The sequence below is a fragment of the Macaca thibetana genome, chromosome 7, assembly GCF_024542745.1.
Source record: "Macaca thibetana thibetana isolate TM-01 chromosome 7, ASM2454274v1, whole genome shotgun sequence".
Lineage (NCBI taxonomy): Eukaryota > Metazoa > Chordata > Mammalia > Primates > Cercopithecidae > Macaca > Macaca thibetana.
In genome coordinates, this window is record NC_065584.1 from 2,844,390 (window position 1) to 2,861,489 (window position 17,100).

At 60.2% G+C, this 17,100-nt stretch overlaps 4 protein-coding genes and 1 pseudogene across 27 annotated transcripts in view; 3 read left to right on the forward strand and 2 right to left on the reverse strand.

The window, feature by feature from the left end:
• The window catches only part of SIVA1 (SIVA1 apoptosis inducing factor), a 692,134-nt gene that overhangs the window by 155,852 nt on the left and 519,182 nt on the right, over positions 1-17,100 (reverse strand). The window lies entirely within an intron of this gene.
• ADSS1 (adenylosuccinate synthase 1) overlaps positions 1-17,100 on the reverse strand; it is a 251,931-nt gene that overhangs the window by 144,795 nt on the left and 90,036 nt on the right. The gene's annotated exons all lie outside the window — the stretch shown is intronic.
• The window catches only part of ATP5MJ (ATP synthase membrane subunit j), an 819,915-nt gene that overhangs the window by 124,331 nt on the left and 678,484 nt on the right, over positions 1-17,100 (forward strand). Inside the window, exon 1 of one of the 23 annotated variants that reach the window (XM_050798480.1) lies at positions 11,977-11,980. The exons of 12 other annotated variants lie outside the window; for them this stretch is intronic. The gene's annotated coding sequence lies outside the window, so the exon portion shown is untranslated. Of the gene's footprint in view, positions 1-11,976; positions 11,981-12,016; positions 12,021-12,056; positions 12,061-12,096; positions 12,101-12,136; positions 12,141-12,176; positions 12,181-12,216; positions 12,221-12,256; positions 12,261-12,296; positions 12,301-12,336; positions 12,341-12,377; positions 12,382-17,100 lie in introns of those variants that run through there. 10 more of the 23 variants (XM_050798481.1, XM_050798482.1, XM_050798483.1 and 7 more) reach the window with 10 other exon arrangements.
• TMEM179 (transmembrane protein 179) lies at positions 1,547-16,601 on the forward strand. Its single transcript, XM_050798440.1, has 4 exons — positions 1,547-2,103; positions 9,719-9,856; positions 11,476-11,554; positions 13,459-16,601. Exons 1-4 carry the CDS (start codon positions 1,673-1,675, stop codon positions 13,636-13,638), a joined length of 828 nt encoding a protein of 275 aa, XP_050654397.1. The 5' UTR covers positions 1,547-1,672; the 3' UTR covers positions 13,639-16,601.
• LOC126959436 (uncharacterized) lies at positions 15,116-16,601 on the forward strand (annotated as a pseudogene). The gene has a single exon (XR_007727532.1). The product of XR_007727532.1 is annotated as an uncharacterized LOC126959436 (transcript).

Here is a 17,100-nt window from a genome sequence, read left to right on the forward strand (position 1 = left end):
AACCCAGACGTGAGGGTAAATTTGAACAACATTTTTTTTTTTTTTTTTTTGAGGCGGAGTCTCGCTCTGTCCCCCAGGCTGGAGTGCAGTGGCCGGATCTCAGCTCACTGCAAGCTCTGCCTCCCATGTTCACGCCATTCTCCTGCCTCAGCCTCCTGAGTAGCTGGGACTACAGGCGCCCGCCACCTCGCCCGGCTAGTTTTTTGTATTTTTTAGTAGAGACGGGGTTTCACCATGTTAGCCAGGATGGTCTTGATCTCCTGACCTCGTGATCCGCCCGTCTCGGCCTCCCAAAGTGCTGGGATTACAGGCTTGAGCCACTGTGCCTGGCCGAACAACATTTTTAAAGCCAGTTTGGCAATTTTTGTCAACATTTTAAATGTGCATACCCCATGACCCAGCAATTCCTCTTCTAAGAATTTCTCTTATAAAAATGCCTGTGCAAGCTCACAAACATATGTGTACAACGATGTTCACATGACAGCATTTGAGGCAGGAAAAACTGGAGACACAAAACATCCACCTTAAGAGGAATAGTTATGCAAATTGTGGAATCATCATTATAATGGAGTTATGCAGTTATTAAAAAGAACGAAATAGGTGTATGTGTAGGCAGGGAATAATCTCCTTGACATTTTGTTGAATAAAAGAATCAGCCTTCAAAAACTATGTATAGTATGAAACATTTTTGTTAATTGTGTGTGTGTGTGTGCTTATGTGCTTAGCAAAATGTCTAGAAAAATAGATGCCAGGCTATTAAAGTGGTCACCCCTGGTAGTGTGATGGGGTAGGGGAGTGGGATGAGGAGAAGGCTTTCTATTTTATTGTATACATATCTCTATTACTTGACTTAAGAAATGAGCATATATTACTTAGTCAATAAAACAAAAAGATTTTTTAGTGCTTGCAGCAAAAATGCTGATGTAACTTTAAACCAGGAGGAGCAATGTTAGGGCTTCCTCACTCTGGGAATTGGACTAAAGGTGACTTAATTTTAAAGGCAACTAGAAAAGGCATTAATTCTATTAATTAATGCATCAGCGGTTTCCATCTCAGCAAAGATGTCTTAATGAGGGGCTCGGGGCACCCATTATTTATCTTACAAATGCAGCTCCAGGGTCCTGACCGTGCCACGCAGTGTAACACACATCCCCGCGGAGGGCTGGCGCTGCAGAAGCTCACGGTCCACCCCCTCCTGCCCACACCCGGCCTCACCCTCCCCTTCTCTTCGAGGATGACCTCTGTCCCAGTCCCACGGACCCCGACTCCTCCACGATCTGGCCCCTCCCCCCATACGTTGCATTCCAGGACTCCCGCAAAGGAATCACTTCAGCCTGGACTGCAAACCGCACTCCTACACCTCACTGTGGGCACCTTGGGGGTGTCCTCCAACATCCCCGCCCCGCCCTCTCTCTCGTGGCCTCCTTTCTTTCGAGCTGATGAGGAACTGGGGACCCAGAGTCGGCCTGTGTGAGGCCCGTACAGGTGGCTCCCGCAGTCTTTAGAGGCACAGGGTCGGTCTCCCCAGGCCGACCTGGTAAAATTCCTGCATCTCCCGCAGGCCGCCCTTCTCCGGCTTGGCCGGGACCAGCCTCTGGACCCCGGGCTCCTAGCCCGCGAGCACCAGGAGCTGTCCGCGGTGCTGACCGCAGGCGCTTCCCGCGCTCGGCCGATGCGCACGCGTCCCGGGAGGGGCGCGCGGGACCCGCCGGCGCCGCCACTGCGCAGCCTCCCGCGGGCTCCCCGCCCGGCGCAGCCTCCCGCGGCCTCCCCGCCGCCGCTCTCGCCCGGGCCGGCCATGGCGCTCAACAATTTCCTTTTCGCGCAGTGCGCCTGCTACTTCTTGGCCTTCCTGTTCAGCTTCGTGGTGGTGGTCCCGCTGTCCGAGAACGGCCACGACTTCCGCGGCCGCTGCCTGCTCTTCACCGAGGGCATGTGGCTGAGCGCCAACCTCACGGTGCAGGAGCGCGAGCGCTTCACGGTGCAGGAGTGGGGCCCACCAGCCGCCTGCCGCTTCAGCCTGCTCGCCAGCCTCCTGTCTCTGCTGCTGGCCGCCGCGCACGCCTGGCGCACGCTCTTCTTCCTCTGCAAGGGACACGAGGGGTAAGTGGGGGCCGCTCCCGGCGCGGCGCCCCTTCCATGCCCACAGCGCCCCCAGACCCGGCTCCCCAGGGGGGCGCGCGAGTGCCTCCGTCTCTCCGGTAGCTCCGAGGCCCGCAAATGTCAACAATCAGCCCTCACCCCCTCCGTGCAGACCGCCCTTTGTCTACACACACATCTAGGGACCATGACGACCACTGGTCCTGCATACAAGGCCAGTGCCTCCCTTCCCCAAGTGCGCATCACCTCCCGCTTCCGGACATCTGCCCACTTGGGTTGCAGATGTTGCACCGTCATCACCCAGCAGGCCTGGACCTTCCTGGGCGGGCTCAGCCGGGCCACACTCGCCAGGACCGGCGACAGCTCCCAGCCCGGTCTAGGGCTTGCGCTGGGCTCTCCAGGTCCCAGTGACAAGGCGTACTGGGGAGCCCCACCCGGCACTATCGCCCCAGGCAAGGGACGGCAGACGGCTGTCTGGAGGGGAGCCACCCAGGCACACCTCGAGCTCAGGCCTTGGTTCATGGAGAGAGACGGCAGGGCGGGGGCTGTGCCTTGTGGGCTCAGGGCCTTCCTCATCCTGGCCTCCATTTTCCTCTTTCTCTTTCCTGCTCCGGCAGGATACTGGATACTGGAGCCTATACAACCTGGTTCACCTGGGGTGCGGGGGTACCCTTAGCCAGTGGCGCCCTGGGGGCCCTCTGGGGGCCCACCCACTCCCTCTGTAGGGGCCCTTTGCGGGCTCACCCACTCCCTCTGCAGGTGTTCTCTGTGAACCCTCGCACCCCCCCGTGCACCCACCCGTCCCCCCTGTGCGCCCACCCGCCCCCTCTGTGCGCCCACCCGCCCCCTCTGTGCTCCCACCCGCCCCCTCTGTGCTCCCACCCACACCCCTGTGCGCCCACCCGCCCCTCCGTGAGCCCACCCGCCCCCTCTGTGCTCCCACCCGCCCCCTCTGTGCTCCCACCCACACCCCTGTGCTTCCACCCACACCCTGTGTGCCCACCCACACCCCCGTGCGCCCACCCGCCCCCTCTGTGCTCCCACCCGCCCCCTCTGTGCGCCCACCCGCCCCCTCTGTGCTCCCACCCACCCCCTGTGCGCCCACCCACCCCCTATGTGGCTGCCCTCTGTGGGCCCTCCCACTCCCCTGGCGGAGGCCTGCTGTGCCCAGGAGCAGCCCTAGATCCTGCAGAGGTTCCGGGAGAGCACTCATGAAACCCAGGCCCCTCCCAAACTCTGCCCCCACCCCCATCCTTTGTTGTAAGTTTTCACTCCCTGCCTGAGGGTAGGAGATGAGAAGGACTCAGAGGGGTGCGGGTGGCAGGAGTGGGGAGGCCCTCCTGTTGCCCATCCCCTGTGAGCCCACCACTTGGTTTTGGCTGAGAGAGGGGCCAGAGAGGGGAAGGAGAGGGGCTCCAGGGAGAAGGGATGGAGCCAGGGCTATGCCGAGTGGGGCTGTAAAATCTGGAGGAGGGGTGAGAATCCCAGCGCCTGTGGGTAGGAGCACCCTGGGGCTGCTGCAGCACAGTTCCACCAACTGGACTTAAACCCACTTGTCCCACCACCCGCTGCCTCTGTCGCACAGGGCGTCTTCTCTCTGCTTCTCTGTCCTCCCTCTTTTTACAGGGACACCAGTCACTGGATTCAGGGCCCACTCTAAACTCAGGGAGATCTTATCCTGAAATCCAGAGCTTAATTACACCTGCAAAGATGCTGTTTCCAAATAAAGTCACAATCACGGGTACCAGGGGTGGGACTTGGGCATAACTTTTGGGGAACACCATTCCACCCACGACACTAAGGTTCTGGGTGGGGGTCAGTAGCAAGCTGGCTGTCAGCCTGGGAGGACCCAGGTACTGTGGGGCCATGGACCCAAATTGTGTGACTGGAGCCCTGCTTAAGGTGGGGTCAGGCCAGGCGCAGGATGGTGTCCTGTCCATCTTCAGCCGTCCTCCTCCCCTCAGCCCACTCCAGGGCTGGTGTCCCAAGAAGAGGCTTGAGACATCATCTGCACCCATGTTGCCAAACCCGAGAGTTACCCAGTCTGGGCTGTGTGTGCAGGGCAGGCAGGTGGAAGTCTCCCTGAATGAGACATGGCGTGAAGAGGGAGTGGGACAGCCAGAGAGTAGGGTCAGCTTCCCAAGGCTTGAGGTCCTTTAGTCTTGGAAGCTGAGGGTGAAGTGTGCAGGCCAGGTGGGGCCACAGTTGGTTCATTGCTCACGCACGTCTTCCCTGCCTCCTGGGTGTCCGTCAGGGTGCCTGTGGTCCAACTGAGGCTGAGAGATGGTGGCTGTCTAGATAGGACCCAGCTATGTGGTTGGAGTGATATGAGATTTCATAGGGGGTTCCACCAGAGGTGGGGGACAGGGAGAGGGGAGAAAAGAGCCCCAGAGCTTGCAAGACAGGAGTCCAGGTCGCACAGGGCGTGGTCTGTTTTGCACACACTGGGCAGCAGACCCAGGGACGCCATAACAGCAGCTCTGCCTCTTGCTGTCTCACGGAAGGTATCTGTCTGTCAGCCCTGGCAAACTGCTGGCACCATCTCCTTCCAAAGGCAGAAGACAGGTTCCTGGGGAGTCTTCAGGCCTTCCCAGCACTCTTTGTGGCATTCCGTCCTCCCATGGGGTGGAGCCGACTGGGATGCAGGCCGACTGTGCGGCCTCTGCCGCGGCCCTGCTGACCGGCCCGTATGGGATTTAGGAAGCCTTAGATGACCTGGTGTGCTCAGGGCCTGTGGGGGTTAGGGTGAGGGTTAGGGTTGTTGAGGAGGTCTACATTGTGGAGGCTCACCATGGCCTTGACCCCACTGGAGGTCAGGCCCGGGCGACTCCTGCTCTCAGGGAGGGGGCCTGTGGTGGAACATTTCAGGTTCAGCCCCTTTGCTTCAGTTCAGGGGTTCACCAATCTTCCCACCACTGACCTCTGCCCAGCCTGCTCTTTTCCAGGGATATGTGGTGCCCGTGTCCTTCTTGGCCATCAGGAATTAGTGGCTCAGGTCACGTGGTCATGTGGCCACCTGTCCCCCACCTCATGCACCGCACAGTCCATTGGCAGATGGGTTGTGCGATGACATCTGTCCAAAGTGTCAGCCCTCCATTGAGTTCTGGTTGTAGGCGTAGGTTAACGCTCTCAAGAGCCATCTCAGGCCACAGGTTCCCACCCTAGGGGACCCACGGCTGGGTGAAACCAAGGCAGGCATGCACCTTATTCATCTCTGTGTCCTTAGGGCTAAGCACAGGGGATGGTGTGTAGGAGTCACCAGATAAAGTTTGTTGAATGACTGACAGAAAGATGCCTGGGTCCTGAGGCCTGCTGCCTTGTGGTCACTCACCTGGCCCTGATACCTGTGCAGACTCAGTTGTCTGGCCAACAGGTCCACCCTTCAGACTTGCCATGTCAGGAAGTTCTGGACCCCTGGGAAGATTGGGTCTGCAGGGCCCAGTGATAGGGCGGCCAATTCCAACTCAATTGTTGCTCCAGCTACATAGACTAGGCGAGCAAGTCCAGGTCGGTAAAGGGGACTCAGGACCAGCCAAGGGGCTGAGACAGGCCTTTATAGGGAGCTCCTGTGGTGGAAAAAGGCTCTCAGGGCCATCAACGGCCACTGGACATCCAGCCCATGGAGGAGCCTGCTGACCCCATCAGACTCTGGCCGATAGAGAGCTGGGCCTGGTTAGGACGGCACACGCCCTAATCCTCTAAAGTGGACTCTACCCTCAGAGGCCACCCAACTGCCCTCCCGCCAGTGCGAGCGCAGGGCCTGTTTGAGGTCTGTTTGAGGGTCACACGGCGGGTCCAGAGCTTGTGGAGCAGAGGCCATGTCTCAGGTGCCAGCTTCCTCTTCCTACGGGGGTGTCTTTCGTGCAGAGTCCAGGCCCTGAGAGCTCGTGCCCAGAAGTGTGAAGATTAGAGTCTGGCGGGGGGGGGCGGGTAGCTTTTGCAGAGCGGTGTCATCTTGATGCTGCCTTATTGGCTGCTGATTGAACGAATGAATGAATGGAATGGCGCCTGTGCTTCAGGGGGGCTTGCCATTTTGGGGCAGAAGGGTTTGCTGAGGCAGCCATGGGCCTGGGGCGGCTGTGCTGAGAGGGAGCATTGAGGACGTGGGCTGGCAGCACTTTGTGGTTGGCAGGCCAGAGGGGCACTGTGTTAAACTCATCTGCCTGCCCGGCTGAGCCTTCACATTGCTGGGCTTTCCAGGACAGTGGTCACCATGGAGATGGCACATCCTGGCAGCGCACCCTGAGCGGCAGTGAAGAGAGAGGGTTAACCCTGTGTGTGCCGGGCTCCTGTTCCTGACCACTGTCCTGGCCTGGCCTTGGTGAGGGAGGGGCTGGGTGGCCCTGTGACCTCTGGGGAGCTGGATCTGGGGAGGATCTGGACATATCCAATGCTTTAACAACCTGGAGAGCCTGGGCAGGATCCCTGGAAACCGAGCAGAAAGGAATGAGAGGAGCAGACCAAGGCTGTCAGCCGGCAGCGGCCCCAGCCTGGGGTCCCTTCCCTATCTCGTGGGGAACTCCTCGATCTGGTCATGGGAGAAGACTCCAAAATCAGGCCCATTTCATAGGGATGTGGCTGGATGTCTGAAGTCTCCAGATAACTGGCTTTTCTGTCTGTTGGAGGTTGTGTTGTGGCCCATGCTCAGCGGTGGAAGGGGACAGTGGGTCGCCTGGGCCCAGAGCCTCTGCCGTATCTCAGGTGCGCTGGGCCAGGTATTTGCAGGCACTGGGGTCTTTCAGGGAGACCTTGCCCTTAGGGAGCCGGGCCACTCAGGGAAGCTTAAGCTGTGCACGTGCCTGTCTAGAATTCGGTATACCATAGATGTGGAGGGTGCTGCCCCAGCCTCCCGAGGGGGATTGGGATGTGGCACTGGGTAACAGGCCCTAGCCCGACCTCACTGTCTGCACTGTGGTCAGCCTGGCCCTCCAGGGAGGTCTCTGGGATGGCCTGTCAGGGAAGTCTAGCAATGCCAGGTGCCGGAGGGTGCCCCTGCCGGACCAGGTCCCTGGGAGGACCACAGGAGGGCTGTCCGGCGGGTGGAGGGGCGGATGTGCCCTGCGGGAGCCTGGCTAGGGACTGTCCTCTGCCCCCACTCCAGCACCATCCAGCGGGCCGGGTTTGATGCCAAGCAGCTTCCTTGCCTCTGGCTGTGGAGCTAACCCTGGCCATGCCTCGCCACCACCTCCTCCTTGGCTGCGGTGGAGCAGCTGGTCCAAGGCTGCAGAGGTGGAGTGGGCTTACTGTGCCCCACTCTGTGACTATAGTGGAGGTGGTGCTGTCCCCATCCCTGGCTAATGGGACCTGGACGGGTGGGTCACCTGGAGGGCAGCGGTGACTTTCAGTGGAGGGACCTGGTAGCAAATTCCCACCTTGCTTTCCCACCCTTCCACCCCATTGCCCAAACCCAGCCAGAAGCCAGAGGGCACGGGGTCATTGCCATGGTCCGTACCTTTCAGCCTCCAGACAGAGAATGGAGGAGACGCATTGTGAAGAGCAGGCGGGAGACACTGGTACACGGTGATTCAGGCTTGGACTGGGCTAATGGAGCCAGTCCCACGTATGACAGCTCTGAGACTCACAGCACACTGGGCCAGAGAGGGACCGAGAATGACCCCGCACCCATCCTGGCAAACTTTTGCCACTGCTCTTTCTGTCGTCAGAGAGCTTTGGATGTGGCGCTGCGGTGGGGGTTGCGGCTTGTCTACTGGCATACGGTACCCACCCTCCAGCCATCTTTGACCGTGAGGCCTGGTCAGAGGCTCAATCACCCCCCACGCTTAGGTATATGAGTCCTGCTGGTCCTGCCCTCTTTGGTGTGGTTGTTGGGATCACAGCTCATGGCTTTAAGAGTGTCCCTGTGTCCTCTCCCCTTGTCTGGGACTCCTTGGGGTGGCTCAAGCCCTCCCATTCCTGGGGGGTGGTTCTGCTGTCAGCCCAGCGGTCACCAAAACAGTGTGGCTGGGGCTGGAGCCAGTGGATGGGTTCCTTGGAGGCACCAGATGTTACAAAGTAGCCTGGTGCCACCTGCTCTGAGTTGGGTGCTGTGGCCTGGGCTTATCCTCAGCATGTTGGCTGGGGCACCTCCCGGGGCCAGGACTTCGTCTTTTGTATCACTCTGCCCTCTGTGCCCAGCACAGGGCAAGCGGGTACTCAGAAAGTGCCTGCTGAATGAATGAATGAATGAACAGGCAGCGCGCTGGCCTCCACGTTGCCTCATCAGCAGCTGCCGAGTTCGGATGATGGTGGCGTTGATGTTTTCTTGGCTGAGATTCCAGGGAGACCTTGTTTATTCAGTGATCACTGTGAAGCTGTTTCGTGGGTCACCTACCTTAGATCCAGCGTGCTGACAGCACACAGGCAAACATCCAGCCTGCTTGTAGGTGAGAGGCGGGAGCAGCCCCTTCTCAGCCGTGCTGCTCGTGCTGATGTCTGCCTGGGAGGAAGTCCCCCTTGGGGCTCCCACTGGAGGGACAGTCCCTATCCCTGCCCCACGAGCCTCCATGTGCATTCCAGGCTGAGCCCATGCCAGGCCCATTGGAAGGACTTTGAATCTTGTTGGAGCAATTCAGAGATGGTGGACGTTTGCATGCCAGGCAGGAGGGCCGGGTGGGGTGGGTGTCCCGACCACGTGCCCGGTATCCTCAGAAGAGGAAACATGAGCCTCCTCTGAAAGCCATGGCCGTGTGCACCCTGGCAGAGGCTTCAGACCCCCGGGGTAGTGTGGCCCAGCCCTAAGCGAGCTCCTTCCTCATGACCCCGCCTCCTGTGCTCCTCATGCTCTGGCCCTGGTCAGATGGGCCCAATCACAGCCCGGCCTTTTAAGTTTAAATGGATAAACCAGAGTCAGCCCATCAAGCAAGTCCTACCAGGGGTCCAGGCCACGCGCTGATGACCTGCGGGTGAATGGATGCTCTCAGCACCACAGGCTGGGGGCTTGTAAACAACAGGCATTTACTGCTCACACTTCTGGAGCCTGGAGGTCTGGGATCCAGGCTGGGATCCAGGTTCGATGCCTGCTGAGGGCCCGTTCCTCTTGCTGTGTCCTTATCTGCTGGGAGCTCGGTGGGGTTGCTTCTGGGAGGGCGCTCATTTCATTCATGAGGCTTCACCCTCATGACCTCCTCTCCTCCCAAAGACCCCACTTTCTAACCCCTCGGCGGACTGTAACATAAGGATTTGGGGGGACACAAGCACCTGGGCCAGAGCTGCTGGTGACTGTGTGTGGGCGGCTTTGCAAGGGTGTCATTCATTTCCACCCTGGGTGCAACCTCTTTTATGAAATGATGGGGACCAGGGTTCCAGGTCCTGGGTCTTTGGGAAGGTGTGACCTGCAGCCCAGGGCGGGCACGTGGAGCTGCCCAAGGGACTGCAGGAACGGGGAGCAACCCCTCGAGGCCCCACAGGGCCCAACCCAGGAATCCTGAGGGTCTGGAGGTGCTGCTGGTGGGGGTCGCCCGGGAGGTAGCCTCCTGTTTCTGGCTGCAGCCTTGGGGCGGGGGTCTCCCGGGAGGTGGTGTCCAGTGAGCCTGCCCCTCCTATCTCTGGCTGCAGCTTGGTGGGGGGTCTCCCGGGAGGTGGCATCCAGTGAGTCTGCCCCTCTTGTCTCTGGCTGCAGCTCCTTCTTCTCCGCCTTCCTGAACCTCCTGGTCAGCGCCTTCGTGGTCTTCCTGGTCTTCATTGCCAGCACCATCGTGAGTGTGGGCTTCACCATGTGGTGCGACACCATCACCGAGAAGGGCACCGTAGCCCACAGGTGTGCCTGCCCCACCTGCCTCGGCCTCAGCCTTGGCCCACCTCCCCTGAAAATCCCTTGACACCCTGCCCTGCTCTGGGTGATCTTCCCTCGTGAAGCCCATCCTGAGTCTGCGGTCCCTGGTCCCACTGTGCCCCTGCCTGTGTATACCTGGACAGGCCCTCTCCTGAGACCTGCCCCGCAACACTGATACCTTCCCGCTCTGGGAGCAGGGAGCATCACACGTCACACACGAGCGATCATCCCTAGGGCTGAATATGGCTGGGGGTGACTCCAGGTGATCAGAGACTCCGGCTGCCCTGTCCTTGCCACCAGGGCTTGCGTGACAGATCCCATGCAGCATAGCCCCAGGTCCGGGGAAGCTCGATGTGACCACACAGCTGGAGACCCTTGGGCTTCTGTCCTGTGCTGGCTGAATGCGAGAGCCCAGGGAGAGCATTAGGCTCAGGGCTTTGGTCCCCAGGGTGTGGGATTTGGAAGATGGTGGAGGGGACAGGGATGGTGAAGAACAGGAGCAGAGAAAGCTTCTGGTAGGGTGAGGGTCAGCTCCCAGGCAGGTTGGGGATGAAGGCCTTTGAGCCATGGTGGTCCCTCTGGGATCTTAGCAGGGGCATCATTTGGCTTGTGGGGGGCCCCAGAGTGGAGCACGGTGACTGCCTGCCCCCAACAGTGGGATGCCCAGCCCTGGGGGGCACCATTCAGTGCCCCAGGCCAAAACCCTGGAAGACAGGAACCCTCCAGAGTTCCCACGTTCTTCCTTTAAGCAAACCGAGACCTGAAACCGCAGCATCTGCAATAGATGGCAGCAGAGCCGAGGGGCTCCCTGTCTGTCTGTTCCGTGCCTCCACTCTGGGGTACCTGGGGCACAAACCAGAGGAAAGCGTGAGCACCTGGGCGTGTGGCCCTGCAGGGCCTCCTGTGCTGAGCTGTGCCCTGTGCCCCATCCTGCACTGTCCCAGCTCCGCCTGCTGGCTCTGGCCACCTGTTTCCCGAGAGCGTGGGCAACCCCTGGCATACAGGCAAAGTTTCCTTGGCCTCACGGACACCGTTTCCAGCCCTTCAGCCCCTCCAGGGGGTGTGGGGGCTGCTGGGCTCCCTGTCTCTGGCACCCTGCTTCTGTCAATGTGTCCTGGCTTTATGTTTTATGTTGGGGGTGCAGGACACCGGGAGCCCAGGCCTGGCTCACTCCCGGGCCCTCTGATGCCCACTGCCTCCACAGATGCCTCCGTGATGGGGGCAGAGCCTCTGGGCAGCGTTGGTGGGGACGCCACCTCCATCTCTGTATGGCTGAGGCAGCCCTGCATCTCCTGCCTCTGAGACCCTGTGACCCTCAGAGTGTGGGGGATGGGGTTAGAGGGTCCAGGAGAGCAGAGGCTGAGCTGGTGTCTTCCGGCCGTCCACGGCCAGGATGGGGAGGGGCCTGGAGGTTTCCTTTCCCGAAGGCTGTACTGCTCCATGGAGGAGGCCTCGAGGCCGATCGCCCGTGGTGTCCTCGGAGACTCCCTGCTGCCCCCCAACCATTGTAGGGCAAAGTTCGTGCCTCTCTGGCCAGCGGCTCAGCCATGTCCTGCACTGGCTGTCCTGGTGGTCACCTTCCACCCTACGTCCTCCTGTTTTAGCTGTGAAGAGCTTCAGGACATCGACTTGGAGCTGGGTGTGGACAACTCCGCCTTCTACGATCAGTTTGCTATTGCCCAGGTAGGGGCTCTGGGCAGGAGGGGAGGCTTGCAATGCTGGGAATGCTGGGAGGGGGGCATTTACTGCTGGACACTCGCTGAGCTCTCCCCCTATCCAGAGGAGGAGGCAGGCTCCTGTGCAGATAAGGTGGTTGGCAACGGGACCAGGCAGTGGGAGCACTCCGGAAGGCTTCCTGCAGGTGGGGGAGGGCTGGGCTTTTGTAGGTGGGTTTGGGGAGTAGATGGCCACATTGAGTTAGAATCAGGAAGTGGCAAGGCCCTGGAGTCTGGAGTGAGAAGTGTTGGAGGAGGTGGTGTCAGAAACGAAACCAGGCATCAGATCCTGGGGGTCCAGTGCAGGGACGAGGGCCTTGGACTTTGGTGCCAGCGTGAGGTGAGCCTGTTCAGGTCAGTGCTGGAGGCTTAGGGACGTCCCCTAGCCAGGGGGACGCTGACACGGAGTCCAAGGACATCCCCTAGCCAGGGGGACGCTGACACGGAGTCCAAGGACATCCCCTAGCCAGGGGGATGCTGACACGGAGTCCAAGGACATCCCCTAGCCAGGGGGACGCTGACACGGAGTCCAGGGACGTCCCCTAGCCAGGGGGACGCTGACACGGAGTCCAGGGACATCCCCTAGCCAGGGGGACGCTGACACGGAGTCCAGGGACATCCCCTAGCCAGGGGGACGCTGACACGGAGTCCAGGGACATCCCCTAGCCAGGGGGATGCTGACACGGAGTCCAAGGACATCCCCTAGCCAGGGGGACACTGACACGGAGTCCAGGGACATCCCCTAGCCAGGGGGACGCTGACACAGAGTCCAAGGGACGTCTCCTAGCCAGGGGGACGCTGACACGGAGTCCAAGGAAGGATGCAGGGGATCCCACTTGGGAATTCAGAAGATTTGCCACCCTACCCTTGTATAAGCTGCGTCCCCCACCCCCTAGGAGACTTGGTGGGGGACCATGGTGGACCCCACTCTGAGGGACCCTATTTGCTGAAATGCAGACCTGTGGGGACACATCAGTGGTCTGTGAGGGCCGGAGGGGGAACCCTGGAATTGGGTTTGCTCCTTGAAGTCTGCAGGTGTGCCCCAGACGGAGGTGATGCAGAGGAGGGGTGCCGGGTGGGGTTGGCTGAGACAAGACACCTGGCTCCTGCCAGCACTGATCAGGGCCCACCGGCTTCAGATCCACTTGCGGACCCCAGACTGGCCTCTGAAGGCTCTTGCTGGCTGTGGCTGGCTGAGGACGCTTCTCCTGGCCAGAACCCTCCAAGGGGCTGGCCATAGGTGGGCCTGAGTGTTCTTTGCCGAGATGAACTGGATCTGTCAAAGACACTTCCATGCAAATTTAGTGAGTGGAAGAGGCCTCAGGCCTAATTTGTGCCAGTTGGATTAAGGTGTGAGTGCAGTCTGATGACAAATACGCTCAAATGAGAATCAGCTTAATGTGGCTCAGGCCTGGTTCTGATTAAATTGTTTCTCCTTCAACTGTTTGGAAACAGCAGCTAAAGGTCAATTTATTCTGGTGGTTGAAGGAGCCTCCGCTGTTTACCTGCCCTCCTTAGAGCCCACAGGCCCGAGCTGCTGCAGGAGAACGCGCTCGCCGCTGGCCACTGCCCCTCCCCAGGGCCTCTGGCTGGCCTGGAGTTGGGGTGGGTCTGAGTGCCCAGGGCTTTGGCTCCAGAGTGGGTTCCGGGAGGGGCGCAGGTGCTGGAAAACGATGCTGGCTGCAGGAAAGAACTCAGAAGATTGATCTTGGGCAGGGTCTTCAGGATCCGGCCCTGCCCCATGTCCTCAGCCTCCTCCTTCCTCTGAGTCCCCTCCTTTCCCTGCAGAGCAGAGCCTGGGAGCTGGTGGGGGGGGGTGCGCTGACAGCGGACTCCCAACGGCCTCTGACCCTGCCCCTGCCCTCTGTGCAGTTTGGCCTCTGGGCCTCATGGCTGGCCTGGCTGGCCATCACCACGCTGGCCTTCCTGAAGGTGTACCACAACTACCGTCAGGAGGATCTGCTGGACAGCCTGATCCACGAGAAGGAGCTGCTGCTGGCCCGGCCGTCCCCACGCACCTCCTTCCAAGAGGAGAAGAGCGCCGTCATTTAGGCACTGCGCGGGCAGGGGAGCTGGCCCCTGACCTCCCGGCTGCGCTTGGGGGCATGGGCCTGCCTGGGGAAGCAGCTGGGGGGCTCTGCCTGGGCCCTGGCCACATGCAGCCCTGCGTGTGTCCCCTCGAGCGTAGTGAGGTGAGCGCCCCAGTGCCCACTCGTGAGCCTAGCAGTGGACTAGGTGGGTGCTGGCTCCCTGATGAGGATGGTGCAGAGAGACTACGGGTGTGGGGCGGGGGGTGGGGGGCACCTCCAGGCCTCGCACAGGGCCCCATGGCTGTCCCTGTAGGACCTGACTGGCCAGCCTGGGTGGAGGGCATCCAGCTTGTCTCCCCCAACCCTGGCCAGATGCTGTCTCCATGCCAGCTGGCCCAGGGGTGGCCAGACGTCACTCAGCCCTGAACGAATTCTGCATGAATTCTGCCATCCAGGCAGAGGCTACGTGTGGGGAGGAGCTCACGGCACCTTCCAGCCTCTGACCCCAGGTTGGCCCCTCCCCGGCTGAGTCCCCCTCCTGGGTGGGTGCCATAGGCCTGGGACACCCCGTGGCCAGGCTCAGGGAGGCTTCTGAGGCCTGTGAGTTCGCCTCACTGTGTGTGGGTCCTGTCTGTGCTGGGCTGAGGGGCACGGAGGTGGTAATCTGGGCTCCACAGAGTCAGGGGCATCATCTGGTTGGGGATTTGGGGGGCACACTTACCACACAGAGGATTGGGCCAGGAGCCATGGCAGGGGTCTGTGTGTGGGTGTGTATGGGGGATGTGATTCTGTGAGTGCCTTTGTGCATGGGAGGGTGTGATTGTGTATGTGAGTGCATGAGAGGATGTGACTGTGAGTGTGCATGTGCGCGTGTGACTGCATGTGTGGGTGTGACAGTGTAGGTGTGACTGTACATGGGAAGGTGTGACTGAGTGTGCATGGGAGGGTGTGAGTGTGCATGAGTGTGCATGTGAGGGTGTGACTTGTGCATGTGTGGGTGTGACTTGTGCATGTGAGGGTGTGACTGAGTGTATGTGATGGTGTGACTGAGTTTGCATGTTAGGGTGTGACTGAGTGTATGTGAGGGTGTGACTGAGTTTGCATGTTAGGGTGTGACTGAGTGTATGTGAGGGTGTGACTGTTGTGGATGTGAGGGTGTGACTGCATGTGAGGGTGTGACTGTTGTGGATGTGAGAGTGTGACTGCATGTGAGGGTGTGACTGTGAGTGTGCATGTGGGGGTGTGACTGTTGTGTGTATGTCAGGGTGTGACTTGTGCATGTGAGGGTGTGACTGTGAGTATATGTGAGGGTGTGACTGCATGTGAGGGTGTGACTGAGTGCATGTGAGGGTGTGACTGCATGTGAGGGTGAGACTGTGAGTGTATGTGAGGGTGTGACTGCATGTGAGGGTGTGACTGCATGTGAGAGGGTGTGACTGTCGTGCATGTGAAGGCTTGATTGTGAGTGTGCATGGGAGGCTGTGAGTGAGTGTGTGTGAGGGTGTGACTGTACCTGTGGCGTGAGTGTGCATGTAGGGCGTGTGGGGAGGAATGTAGGTGAGTGCCTGGGTGCCTGGGCAGGTGTGTCTGCACAGTGTGTGTGGCATGTGCATGAGGAACCGCATGTGAATGTGCGCGTGTTGCATGTGAGCGTGTGCATGCCCGTGCGTGTGCATATGTGTGTGAGCATTGTGTGCGTGATGGGAGCCGTGGGTGCTGTGTGGACAGCCCCTCTGCCCCTCCCATGGGCTCCCACATCCAGCATCCACCTGAGAGAGGAGGGAGCGCCTTCCCATTTTGCAGAGTCTGTGTGCTGAGGCCCCACAGAGGCAAGTGGAGGAGCTGGGATGTGAACCTGGGACCCCAGGGTAGGGGGCTGCTTGGCTGTGGACCCTACCCCTCAGGAGAACCCAGGGTCCACCTCTACAGGACTCATTCCAGGGGCGGGGCCTCCTCACCCGGGGCTCGATGAGCGGCTGTCTGTTTCTTGGCTTGAGTGCTGCCGAGTGCTCCCTGCTGCTGCGCCCACCCTCCCAGGGAGACGCGAGCCCCTAGCTCCCTGTGTTGGTGACCCACCCCGTCCACCATCAGCAGCTGGCTGGTGTCTCTGGGTGGCTGGGCACCAGCCTCCTGGAGGCCACATGCCTGGGTCCACATGGAGGGTCCCGGTGGGGGCATCACCCTGGGTCCCGCGAGTGAGGCTGGCAGGTGACCCGTCACACTGTGGCGAAGGCAGGTTCCCATTGGGGGCGTCAAGGCCGGGGGATCGAGGCTCTGGAAGCTCAAGGGGGCTGTGGCCTTGGGGCCCAGCTGAGTTTCCAGCTGGCAGCCAGGTCCTTGAGGGAAGGGGTTTGGACAGAATCCGAGGCCCCCTAAGCTGATGGGCTTCCCTGTCTCCCCTGCCAGCCCTGACCCACTGAACAGGGGACTCTTTCCAGCCCGGAGAGCTCCTTGTCTGTGTCCCCAGCAGAAGGTGGGGTGGCTCCTGCCTCACCCTCTGCCCAGCCCTGATCCAGGCCAGAGCCATCTAGGGCCCCAGAAGGAGGGGCAGGAGCAGGGGTGGTTCTGGAACCTGAGGGTTGGCTCCGGTTGGGTCTGTCCTCGGGGCTGCACTGCTGGATCCCAGGAGCTGGAACAGCCCCACAGCCAGGGTGACGGAAATGCTTGGCTGCATGCAGACACAGACCCACCCCGGACTGGGCTGTCCCCGGAGCCCAGACACATCACCCTGGGAAGGGGCAGCTGGGCCTGAATTGTGCTGGGCAGGGGCTGGGCGCCCTGGTTGTGGGTTCTCCAGGGTCCCTTAGGGGGCTGGGCCTCTCCCCAGGAAGGAAGGTGGGAAGTACAGGCATGACCCGGGGTTCCTGAGGCGGGTCCGCCAAGTTGCTTCTGAGATGCCTTTGCTTCTCTCCTGGCTGTCTGATAATGGATATCTCTGTTCTAATTCCACTCTGGCTAAACTGAAAGTGAAGACCCTTAAGCTTACATGTGTCTACCCTCAGAGTCAGAATAAAAACAAAAGCGCCTGAGTCTCCAGCAGGCATGAGGAGTGTGTGGGGTTCTCTCTGCCCTCTCCGCGGTCGGCCGGCCTGGCTCGAGGTTTTAACTGTCTGGAATGTGTGGGTCACACGCAGTGCCCTTGGGCTTTGGGCCTTTTGTGTCCAAAGCTTTTAGGAATTGGAAGATGGCCTTCCCAAGGTTCTGCCGTCCTCTCTGTACATTTTCTACTGGCTTCGAGTCTCACTGCTTCCTGTGCTGCTTCCCCAGGTGGGAGGATCAATTTTGAAGGATTTCTTGGGGGTGTGGTGCCCATCTTTGAGCAATATTTGTTGAGCACCTGAGATCGTAGCATAGGACCCCGCAAAGCCAGGCATGTCCTTGTGTTGCCTTTGCAGTGGACAGGCAGCCGCAGCTGGGGGAGATCGGCCTGGGCGGCCTCCCCCATCAGAACCAGGGCTGGAGGGGTGGCCCAAGCACACAGAGA

Coding starts and splice junctions, on each gene's coding strand:
- TMEM179 (XM_050798440.1), top strand. CDS start 1,673: ATGCGCACGCGTCCCGGGAGGGGCGCGCGGGACCCGCCGGCGCCGCCA. Junction 9,857..11,475: donor AAGGGCACCGTAGCCCACAG/GTGTGCCTGCCC, acceptor CTCCTGTTTTAG/CTGTGAAGAGCTTCAGGACA. Junction 11,555..13,458: donor ATCAGTTTGCTATTGCCCAG/GTAGGGGCTCTG, acceptor CCCTCTGTGCAG/TTTGGCCTCTGGGCCTCATG.